Below are 12,733 nucleotides of genomic sequence, written 5' to 3' on the forward strand. Positions count from 1 at the left end.
TCCTGCAAAATGACCTCCAGCAGGCCACTAATATCCATGTGCCTGCTCAATCTTTCAAAAAAACTCCATGAGTGCCAGTCGTCCACAGTTTGGTGTTGTGCTTACAGCCCAGCACCATGTAGTGTGATTTGCATTTGCAGAGAACACAAAGATTGTCATATTCGACATTGGCACCCTGTGCTCTTCACGGATGAGATCAGATAATTCACACTGAGCACATGTTACAGACATGACAGTCTGGAGACGCTGTGGAGAACGTTCTGCTGCCTGCAACATCCTCCAGCATGACCGAATTAGCAGTAGGGTTAGTAATGGTGTGGGGAGGAATTTCTTTGGAGCCCTCCATGTGCTCGCCAGAGGTACCCTGACTGCCATTCGGTACCAGGATGGGATCCTCAGACATTGTGAGATCATATGCAGGTGCACTGGGTTTCTTCTTATGCATGACAATGCTAGGCCTCATGGCTGAAGTGTTTCAGAAGTCCCAGCATAATGAAGGCATTGATGCTATGGACTGGCCCGTCCGTTCCCAAAAACTGAATCCAAATCAAGCACATCTGGGACATCATGTCTTGTTCCATCCACCAATGCCACGTTGCCCCACAGACTGTCCAGGAGTTGACTCATGCTTTAATCCAGGTCTGGAAGGAGATCCCTCAGGAGACCATCCGCCGCCTCATCAGTAGCATACCCAGTCACTGTAGGGACGTTATACAGGCACGTGTAGGCGACATGCACTACTGAGAATAATTTCCTTGTCTTGAGGCACTTCCACTGAAGTTGGACCAGCCTGTAATTTGATTTTAAACTTTGATTTTAAGCATCATTTCAAATCCAGACCTCCATGGGATATTAATTTTGACTTACATTAATCCTTTTTATGTTTTATTGTTCGCAACACATTCAACTATGTAATGAATAAAGATTTGCAACTGGAATATTTCACTCAGTGATAACTAGGATGTGGGATATTAGTTTAGAGTTAACTATTTTTTTGAGCAGTGTACCATTGCACCATAAGTTACTAGGGCTAAATGGCAGACATGACTTCCCGCAGTTGTTTTTCCCAATATATGAAGTTGCTAATAACATTACATAGCCTGCAGGACATCCCATGACGCTACTGCAGTGCCTTTATTTGGTGCAGACTCAAGGTACAAGCAGCAAGGATTCCCTTTTTGCGCACTTACGTATTAGCTAATCCATTTCTACTTATAAAGGGTAAAAAATAAATTGATGGTGGGAACCACAATGATTTTTTTCTGCATTTGTTAATCTGGCCATTTACTACTTTTCTATTGATCCAGGTCAGCTGAGTGAAGAGCTGAGCTCTGATACAAATATGCAATTAGATTTCAGAGATATATTACCAAAAATTATTAAAAAGGAAGACACCCCAGTCTTTATAACAGACGGTCAGCTGTACAATGCCAAATATCAGGACCATGGCTGTCTTATTAACCCAACATCTTGTACAAATTAGGATAGCTAAGGCTTCTTTCAGACTTCCGTCGGTACGCGGCCGTCGCTAAGTGTCGGCGCGACGTACGTTGAAGCTTTTCAGCACAACGTGGGCAGCGGACGCAGTGCTTCAATGCGTCCGCTGCCCACTGTGAAGTCCCAGGGAGGAGGGGGTGGAGTTCCGGCCACGCCTGCGCAGTTTAAAATGCAGGACCCGACGTACGAAAAAACATTCCCTTGAACGTTATTTCGATACGAAGGCCCGCCAAATACCGACGCATCCAGTGCCACGACGTATGGATTGTGTGTTCATACCTTACGATGCGTCGGTAATACAAGTCTATGTGCAAAAAACGCATCCTGCGGGCAACTTTGCAGGATGCGTTTTTTTTACACAGAACGACGCATTGCGACGTCTTGTAAAAGACGGAAGTGTGAAAGTAGCCATAGCCAGCAGGAACAGCCACACAGACTTACCTGCGGGGCAGCTGCAAGGACAGCCCATAATGCCTAAAAATGTTTCACCAAGGTTCATGCAAAGATGATGACAACCCCTTAAGTGATCTGTTATCTGATTATCATACAGGCCACAACCATCTTAAAGAAAATGAAGATGGTGATTGTTAGAGCAATACCATACAAGACTTACATTCTGGAATTCCACCGTAAGCGTTCTAACAAAGTAATCTTTTCTGGACTGTTCTTCCTCCTACAGAAAAAAAGAGAGACAATATACCAGTCAGTCAGTCATTCATATTGGTCTATTAGTCACATCCATGGCTAGAGGTGATCAAAAAGATCCAGCAATCACATTGGTAGTCTTTGCCTGCCGAACCAAGACCCCACAAACCTGGAATCCATGGCACCTTTAGTAGGGCCAGTGATTTTTGATGGGCCTACTCATCAGGAGAAGCCCTGCTTGGTAGGCAGATCAATGGTCTGGCTGCCAAATACTACCAAAACGGCTGATGGGGCCAGCGTCCTGTGAATTTATTTGATCAGCTCTTAAATGACTTATGCAAATGTATAAAATTGTGCAGCAGTGTTACATTTAGTCGGTAGCTCTACATACAGGTAGCGCCGCCGATCGCGTGACACTACACATAAGATACAACCTCCTCATGAAGGTGTACTTACACAAGAAATATGAAACGTTCCAAACGTTAAAGCTTGTTCTCCAAAATTTGGATAATAGCGCTCACATTTTTTCTGTTAAAATCACAAAAAAAAGAATATAATGGTTAAAAGTATACAGTACTCTAGCTGCCGATTAGAAAGTAACCGTTACCATTATGGACAATAGTAAAATCTGACAATGTAAATATCAGTCACAGAATGTAGAAATGACATGGCATGTAAGAGAATTACATTGCCTAATGTAATCCTGAAATCAATCCCTTTACGAGCAGACTTCCAGTAATTACTATGCTGGGATGCAGGGAATTACATCTCCCTCACCATTTCCCTGAAATAGCTAATGGCGGAATACACACTATCCTGGTGTGCGGGTGCACAGAGCAACACCAATAAACAGCAGCAAGCATTTTACTGGAGATCCCTGTGGGGAAATCCGAGACTCCTCACACCCCAGATAGGTATTTATCGTATTGCTCCCACATGTAGGTTAGGACTGTATTTCACTACAAAAAACAGTGAAGTCTGAGGAAATTTAAAAAGATAATTAGACAAAAAAAAGGTTTGGGTGAAATGAGTCAAAGACCATGTTAGAGTGATCGGAATCCAGCGCTCCACCTGGCCACTGACCGATAGGCTGCTGTGTACACAGGCACAGAAGGATAGCAGCAATCACCACTGAAGCCGGCACTGGGGCGCTCCCCGCATGTATCTAGGGAATTCTTGGTACCATTTTGGCTTACGGTATGCTGATTTCTATTTTTATCAGCCACTTGTAGCCAGGGCTGTGGAGTCGGAGTTGGAGTCATGGAAATTGAGGAGTCGGAGGTTTGGCTTACCAACTCCACAGCCCCGTTTGTAGCTTCATTTTTCCTCTATAGAGTATTATGAAGATCTCTAGGAAATTATTTAATTTACTGTGGATTATGCTATATAATTTTAACCAGAGCCTAACGTTTACTCTCTATGTACATGTCTTAAGCGCTCTACTAACCGGATACTACTGCATTCATCAAGCTCCAATATCTCATTACACGAGACATTGCCAAGACTCCACATTGTGCCATCACATGCTACACAGGACAGTAAGTGTCCACAACAGGAGGGACTGCAGAGGCATTTAGGTTTCCTTTCCCTCGTCAGATTTACGTTGTATACCAGAACACAAGATCCGGCATCATAGATGGCCTCTGTCCCGGGCAGGCTTCAGCTTCCAGGTCCCACATTGTAGCTGGTCAGAAGCAGTTAAAGGAAATCCTGCATTACTCAAACCCCAGAGGAAGTGCAGATTCATGCAAGTTCACCATGTCTCCACAATACATACCCTTCCCATTTCAAATTCACGACAAGCCATTACAATTATCTGGAAATTGAGGGAGAAAAAATAAAAAGTCACATTTGTTTATTTAAAAAATAAATACATTTTTTCCTTTCACATGTTGCATTATTTCAAAGCGCTCATAAGAATGACATTAATGCTACATAAACCTGCATGTTATAAATTTATCTGTGAAACAAAATCACTCATGTAACTTAAAGCTACTGCTCACATGCACCTTAAAGGGGTGGTCCGGTCAAATGATACTGATGTCCTGTCCTTAGGATAGGTCATAAATATAGATGGGGATGGTTCACTTCAATAGGAGCTGATGCCTAGGACTACACAATGAAAAGAGCTGTGCAGCGCCACGCCATACATTTATCTATGGGGGTGGCGATCTAGTATTGATGGTCTGTTCTATGGGTAAGTCATCAATATCATTTGACTGGATAAAACCGATAAGGGTATGTTGCAATATACAGTATCACAGTGGAAAATTCACTTAAACTTAATATTTCACCATGATTAAGGGCGCTATCCGCACCACAAACGTGTAGGTACTACATGCTGATCAGGTGACATACATACGCAGCATGAACTGGCACGACGCAGACATGGAATCTACAACGCCAGGGCAGTTTATCCTGCAGATTCTTTTCTGAGCATGTGAATAAGATCATGTAATCTTATCCACAATGCAGTCACTGTAATACGCAGCAGAAAATCCACTGTGAACACACCACGTGGTAACACACCCTAAGCAACAATCTAAATGAACCATCCAATAATCTTTGATCTAATTTTTAGGAGGCAATCATTTTACATGGTTCCACATTGTTCTAAGCTAAATATATAGTACTAGATGGTGGCCCGGTTCTAACGCATCGGGTATTCTAGAATATGTATGTAGTTTATTTATGAAGATTTTAGAATAATCCATTGAATACACAGGATTCGCGCCTGTCGCTGATTGCTTGCGGCCGGCCATGTAGTATATAGCACAGCCACGTAGTATTTAACAGCCCACGTAGTAAATAGCACAGCCACGTAGTATATAGCACAGCCACATAGTATATAGCACAGCCACGTAGTATATAGCACAGCCACGTAGTATATAGCACAGCCACGTAGTATATAGCACAGCCACGTAGTATATAGCACAGCCACGTAGTATATAGCACAGCCACGTAGTATATAGCACAGCCACGTAGTATATAGCACAGCCACGTAGTATTTAACAGCCCACGCAGTAAATAGCACAGCCACGTAGTATATAGCACAGGGTTTAAAACCTGGAATGTATAATCTATGGAAGCTAAGCAAAGCATCCCTACATTCCTAAGGTGGAAACAATCAAGAAGTACAGTAGGTCTGCACTAACTAGCACTACACTGCTAATATAGAGCGGCTTCCCTTATAATGCACACTAGTAACACTATAGGGATCCATCCAGAAAACCAAAGCAGTACGCCATCTTACATCCTTTATCCTAAATAGAACGCTTACATTTCTAGGAATTCTACTGACTCACCTTCACCTGATATTCCCAAATCATCCTCCAAAAATCTATTACCGTATTAGCTAAGGGCCCCTGTGTTGCTATATACGCTTTAGGGCCATGGACTCCCTGGAAAGATAGAGAACATAATTAAGTACAGCCATATGCAACGTATATGATAATCTGCACAGGTACCTGTGCCAAATAAAAAGAATTGTGTGTACTCAATTTAATCGTCAGGTTTCCATTTCTCAAAGTCCATGTTAAACTTAAAGCAGATCTGTAACAAGCTTTTACAATACAAACAGGGTCCGCTAACAAATAAATCTTAGACCTGACGAGGCTGGTTTAGTAACTTAAAATCTATGTCAAAATGGATATACAATCCTGATATTAACATTAGCTGGACTCAAAAAGCTAATTTTAATATCAGGAAGGAAAAGTTGGAAAAAAATATACAGCCATTCTGACATGATTATCAAAGTAAGTACACCCGCCTAAGGTCTACGAGATCCATTTATTAATAGATGCAGTTTGCATTGTAAAGTATGGGAACAGATGCCATTTAAGTTTAACATATTCACCAAGACATACCCAACAGACCCCAATGCCAGGCACTGATGGGGTCTTTCAAGTGATGGATCAGGAGACAGACTTCAATTCTGGTGCTCGGCCACTAATGGAGGGCAGATGCCATAACACTGAACTTTACACGCTCCTAGTTCTGTGTACACACAATAGACGCTCACGTATTACTCCCACATGTGCCATTTGCATTTCCCTATAGTATCACCTATGTGCGGTTACACATGGTACAAACCAAGCAGAGCTGATCCCGCCAGTGACCGGCGGCTGCCCTCGTTTTCTCCTAATGGAGCGCATGTCGAGATGATCAGCATATACCATAACATTGTGTGCACCAAGGCTACACGGACATGGCTTACCTTGATAAAATTTGCATTGATGTAGTCAGATTCATGAGGTGGAATTTTCAGTGCAAGTTTAACTCTACTGTGGTCAACTGTGGGAGTGATAACAAGGATTACAGTGTTAGCACAGAGGAAGAGAAATATTCAAATATGATGGATATGGTATCTCCTTCCCCTTCAATTACAGGAGCCAGGGCTGTTCCAGATACTGATGGACTCCTATTTAACCCCGTCACTGACAGCACAATGGTTATACTTTAAAAACACAAAACTAAACCTGAATGATCAAACAAACACATTAAGGCTATGTGCACGCGTTGCTGATTGCATGCGTTTTTGCACAGCGAAAACACGCTGAAAACGCATACACAACACAACCCATTGAATTCAATGGGATTCCTCAATGCTGTGCTAATGGCGCTTATGTTTCCTCGGCAGAATCGCATCACGGAAAAATACGCAGCAAGCTCATTCTTTGTACGGAATCGAGGCAATTCCGCACACATAGGAATGCACTGATCCGCTTACTTCCCACATGGGGCTATGCCCACCATGCGCAAAGTAAGCAGATCATGTGTGGATGGTACCCGGGTGTGGAGGAGAGGAGACTCTCCTCCAGGCCCAGGGAACCATATCCCTGTTAAAAAAAAAAAAAAAAAAAAAAAAGAACTAAAATATAAAATAGTTATATACTCACCTTCTGGCAGCCCCCAGATCCAGCCCAGGCCTTAGCGATGCTCCCGGCAGCTCCCGTTCCCAGCGATGCCTTGCGGCAATGACCTGTGATGACGTAGCGGTCTCGCCTGATGCTACATCATCTGGGGTCATTGTCGCGAGGCATCACTGGGAACGGGTGTTGCCGGGAGCATCGCAAGGATCGGGAAAGCTGCAGGGGCCGCCGGAAAGTGAGAATATCACAATTATTATTTTTAACAATATATCTTTTTACTATTGATGCTGCCTATGCAGCATCAATAGTAAAAAGTTGGTCACACTTGTCAAACACTATGTTTGACAAGTGTGACCAACCTGTCAATCAGTTTTCCAAGCGATGCTACAGATCGCTTGGAAAACGCCAGCATTCTGCAAGCTAAACGCTAGTGTTTAGCGGGAATACGCATGCCAATTCCGCGTGCGTTTTACCAGCGGCAGGGAGTTGCGGAATTGCTGCGGAAATTTCCACGGCAATTCAGCAACATGTGCACATAGCCTAAAACACCACATTGTCTAAAAGTAGGCATCTAATCCCATACTAAAAATTACACCTTATAGGGAATCTGTCAGTAGGATCAACCCTCCTAGCCGTCTATATGGGCATGTAGGTCATAGGAAGCTGAATGATATCTTGATGTCTTATTCCAGAGAGATCAATGTTATTTCTTATATGTAAGTGACCTATTCCAGGCTCAGGTGAGGACACTGCCTGGAAGATAACTCTGCCTCCAGAGCTTATTTTACATGAAGGGGAGTTACTAGTGTGATGCGTGATCGTTACCAGTGTGATGGCAGCTCTCTGCTCTCCTGCTCTCACTGCAGGCTCTTCTCAGCTTCCATCTCGCAGGCAGCCAGTGTTACTATGCAGCAGAGCTGAGAGATCTGCAGCAAATGTGTTTGTAAGGAAACAGTTTAGTTCTACTGCTCGGTGTTAATTACATGTCACACTGGTGACTCCCCGATCATTTATAAGCAGCTCTGGAGGCAGAGTCTTGTGCGGATTAGTGTCCAAGCCATAGTTCTTAATACCTCATTTACATATAAGAAAACACTCCCACACAGGCATTTTGTACACAGCTCAACATCCAAGGTTGATGGACCCCAGTAGCATATTTGGGGGAGGGGAGTTGACCAGGAGGTACCGCTACCCTTAAATATATTGGGGCAAGAAAAATGTGGACTTTTCTGGAATAAGACATTGGATGGCAGATATCAAGGTACTGTTTTATTCTACTTTCTATGACCTACATGCCCATATAGACTGCTTAGGAGGGTTGATCTTATGGAGAGATTCCCTTTAATGTAATTTTGCATCAAACAGTAACACTTTTACTTAATTTTAAGTTTGCAGATTAGGGTCAGACCCAGGCAGAAGGCGGCTAAAAAGAAAAGCTCATGATTGTGCCGTGTGTATATGGGCACATACACAAATGTCTACATCATTATTACAACTAAAAGATAATTCTTCATGGCCCAGATGCCAGTAAATATCAGAGTCCACCAACGTCCCCATCAGTTACAGAAGGTAGATGTGCAACAGCTGATCTCAGCCTATAGTAGAAAAAGCATGGCCAGATCCTCCGCCATCAGGAGTGGGAATGAGAACATGCAGAGAGCACAGTATCAGGCTAAGAGCTTCCCGCTCCCTTACTGACACACAGACCCAGGAGGCAGACTTCAAATAGCCATGTGCCCTGAAAATTGGGCTTGGCAATATTATATCAAGGCCTCATTCTGAAGTTCTCGTACGAGAAAGAAATGAAAAAAAGATGCAAGATAATCAAAAAAAAAAATACAAAATTACAGAAAAGTGGAGAAACCCAGTCAGTGAAAGACGGGCAGCACAGACAGCATCTGAGTGCTGTTCAATTTTTTCACAGAGCCATATACTTTGCAGAGTTTGATCCGACACTAGGATCCATATAGGACATGTCTGATTTTGCCCTATAGACTATCACACGTATGCGTGCCATCCATGAGAAATATGGGTAGCAATCATACGTGAAAACTGCAGTGTGAATGAGGCCTTAAAGGGAAGGTGCCATCAAAAAAAAAAAATTTTCCAGCGATTGAAAAAATGTAAAGAATTAATGTTTACATTTTCTTAAAAAATATTATCATTTGTTTTTAATTTAGTAAAATATGAAAAATAATTTTAAAAGGTTTGGCATTTCCACTTTTAAACACTAGGGGGAGCAGCTAATGAAATTTGACAAAAACCTAATGTACAACTAGCTCACATTACTGCACTGCAGTAATTATGGGCAGAGTCTGCTGACATGGGTGTGATGTCACTCCTCTCCTCCCCTTCTGGTGTTTGCTAGGGGATGAGAGGATTCAGGAACCCAGTGAGCAGCCATTTTGTTGGTGACTGCAAAGTTATACTGACAAGTAGACAGTCACCGAAGATGGCAGGCAGCAAGGATTCTGGGAGATATATGGTGGAGGGAGCAGGATGACAGCAGCACAGAGTATTTCAGGAGAGCAGTGTGCTGGTCTATGGGGGGCACCCTGTTTGGTGCGCAGAGCAGCCAGGGATTGTACATAGAGCGCTGTCTTTTATACACATGGATGGACCGTCTCCTCAGAAATCCAGGAAACATTTCTGCTGATTGATGGCCTGTTCTGATCCAGGCTTTGCATGCAAAGACCCCATTCCCCTCCTCAGATCCTGTCCTGGCGATGTGTGAAAGCGAGGTGACAGGCGCAGTCCGGGGTGATGCTGGGAAGGAAATGTAGCCATATAGTAACGATAAACATGAGACCCCTCTCTTCAGCTGCCTTACCAGCCCTCCCCTGAAGGCACCTAACTGGAGGTCATGCTGCCCCCTCTATTACCCCAGACCCGCGTGCAGCTGCTCAACCGGAACCACCCTAGATTTGGTCCTCTTTCTGCAGATAATACTTCCATAGTGTTCTCACATAATACCGCCATATAGATCACTCATAATACCGCCGTATAGAGCACACACAATACTGTCCTATAGTTCTCACATAATACCATCGCAAATAACGACGCCAGTGTTCTCACATAATACCGCCATATAGAGCACACAATACCGCCATATAGAGCACACATAATACCGCCATATAGAGCATACCGCCATATAGATCTCACATAATACCGCCATATAGAGCACACATAATACCGCCATATAGAGCACACATAATACCGCCATATAGAGCACACATAATACCGAGCACACAATACCACAATATACTTCACACAATTCCGTCATATAGATCTCACATAATACCACCAGTGTTCTCACATATCGCCATATAGATCACACATAATACCGCCATATATATCAAACATAATACCGCCATATACATTACATAGTACCGCCATATACTTCTCACATAACGACGCCATATAGATCTCACATAATACTGCCATATAGAGCACACATAATACTGCCATATAGAGCACACATAATACCGCCATATAGGGCACACAATACAGCCATATAGAGCATACCGCCATATAGATCTCACATAATACCGCCATATAGATCACACATAATACCGCCATATATATCAAACATAATACCGCCATATACATCACATAGTACCGCCATATACTTCTCACATAACGACGCCATATAGATCTCACATAATACTGCCATATAGAGCACACATAATACTGCCATATAGAGCACACATAATACTGCCATATAGAGCACACATAATACCGCCATATAGAGCACACAATACCGCCATATAGAGCATACCGCCATATAGATCTCACATAATACCACCATATAGAGCACACATAATACCGCCATATAGAGCACACATAATACTGCCATATAGAGCACACATAATACCGCCATATAGATCACTCATAATACCGCCGTATAGAGCACACATAATACTGTCCTATAGTTCTCACATAATACCATCGCAAATAACGACGCCAGAGTGTTCTCACATAATACCGCCATATAGAGCACACATAATACCACCATATAGAGCACACATAATACCGCCATATAGAGCATACCGCCATATAGATCTCCCATAATACCGCCATATAGAGCACACATAATACCGCCATATAGAGCACACATAATACCGCCATATAGAGCACACACAATACCGCCATATAGAGCACACATAATACCGCCATATAGAGCACACATAATACAGAGCACACAATACCACAATATACTTCACACAATTCCGTCATATAGATCTCACATAATACCACCAGTGTTCTCACATATCGCCATATAGATCACACATAATACCGCCATATATATCAAACATAATACCGCCATATACATCACATAGTACCGCCATATACATCACATAGTACCGCCATATACTTCTCACATAACGACGCCATATAGATCTCACATAATACTGCCATATAGAGCACACAATACTGCCATATAGAGCACACATAATACTGCCATATAGAGCACACATAATACCGCCATATAGAGCACACATAATACCGCCATATAGAGCATACCGCCATATAGATCTCACATAATACCACCATATAGAGCACACATAATACCGCCATATAGAGCACACATAATACTGCCATATAGAGCACACATAATACCGCCATATAGATCTCACATAATACCACCAGTGTTCTCACATATCGCCATATAGATCACACATAATACCACCATATACATCACATAGTACCGCCATATACTTCTCACAGAACGCCGCCATATAGATCACACATAACGGGGGAGTGGACTGCATAGGAGAGGATTAGATACACAGCTCAGTCAGTATCATACAGGATAGGATTAGATACAAGGCTCAGCACAGTATCACATAGGATAGGATTAGATACATGGCTCAGCAGACGGCATCACACAGGAGAGGATTAGATACACAGCTCAGTCAGTATCACACAGGATAGGATTAGATACATGGCTCAGCACACAGTATCCCACAGTAGAGGATTAAATACATGGCTCAGCACAGTATCACACAGGGTAGGATTAGATACAAGGCTCAGCACAGTATCACACAGGATAGGATTAGATGCATGGTTCAGCAGACAGTATCACACAGGAGAGGATTAGATACACAGCTCAGCACAGTATCACACAGGAAAGGATTAGATACATGGCTCAGCAGTCAGTATCACAGGATAGGATTAGATACATGGCTCAGCAGACTATCACACAGGAGAGGATTAGATACACAGCTCAGACAGTATCACACAGGGTAGGATTAGATACAAGGCTCAGCACAGTATCACATAGGATAGGATTAGATACATGGCTCAGCAGACGGCATCACACAGGAGAGGATTAGATACACAGCTCAGTCAGTATCACACAGGAGAGGATTAGATACACAGCTCAGCAGACAGTAACACACATGGGAGGAGATACACTGCTCAGAGTCAGCACCACAAGTGATAGGAATAGATTCCCTCTCCCCCTCCCCACTGATACTTACGGCTCCCTGCTGAGTCCTTTCTCCCTCCCCTCCTTGGTCTTCTCCTCCTCCTCCTATAGCTGCAGGGCTCCTGCGATTATCCTGGTAGCTGGAGCTCACAGCTGCAGTGTGAGCTCCAGGAAGATGGCGTTGGTCTCCTGCCTCTGCTGTGCAGGACGGCTCAGGGGGCGTGGCCAGACAGCAGAAAGCAGCTTATAATGCAAGCTATAGAGTCGGCTCCCGACCGCAGATCTCTAT

At 43.2% G+C, this 12,733-nt stretch overlaps 1 protein-coding gene across 1 annotated transcript in view; it reads right to left on the minus strand.

The window, feature by feature from the left end:
- The window catches only part of PTPN12 (protein tyrosine phosphatase non-receptor type 12), an 80,102-nt gene that overhangs the window by 34,008 nt on the left and 33,361 nt on the right, over positions 1 to 12,733 (minus strand). Inside the window, exons 3-7 of the mRNA XM_077264702.1 lie at positions 6,359 to 6,435; positions 5,448 to 5,543; positions 3,920 to 3,958; positions 2,599 to 2,670; positions 2,111 to 2,170 (exon numbers count right to left, since the gene is read on the minus strand). Of these exons, the coding sequence (XP_077120817.1) occupies positions 2,111 to 2,170; positions 2,599 to 2,670; positions 3,920 to 3,958; positions 5,448 to 5,543; positions 6,359 to 6,435 (344 nt within the window). The remainder of the gene's footprint in view (positions 1 to 2,110; positions 2,171 to 2,598; positions 2,671 to 3,919; positions 3,959 to 5,447; positions 5,544 to 6,358; positions 6,436 to 12,733) is intronic.

This window comes from Ranitomeya variabilis, chromosome 5 (genome assembly GCF_051348905.1).
Source record: "Ranitomeya variabilis isolate aRanVar5 chromosome 5, aRanVar5.hap1, whole genome shotgun sequence".
NCBI classification, from domain to species: Eukaryota; Metazoa; Chordata; class Amphibia; order Anura; family Dendrobatidae; genus Ranitomeya; species Ranitomeya variabilis.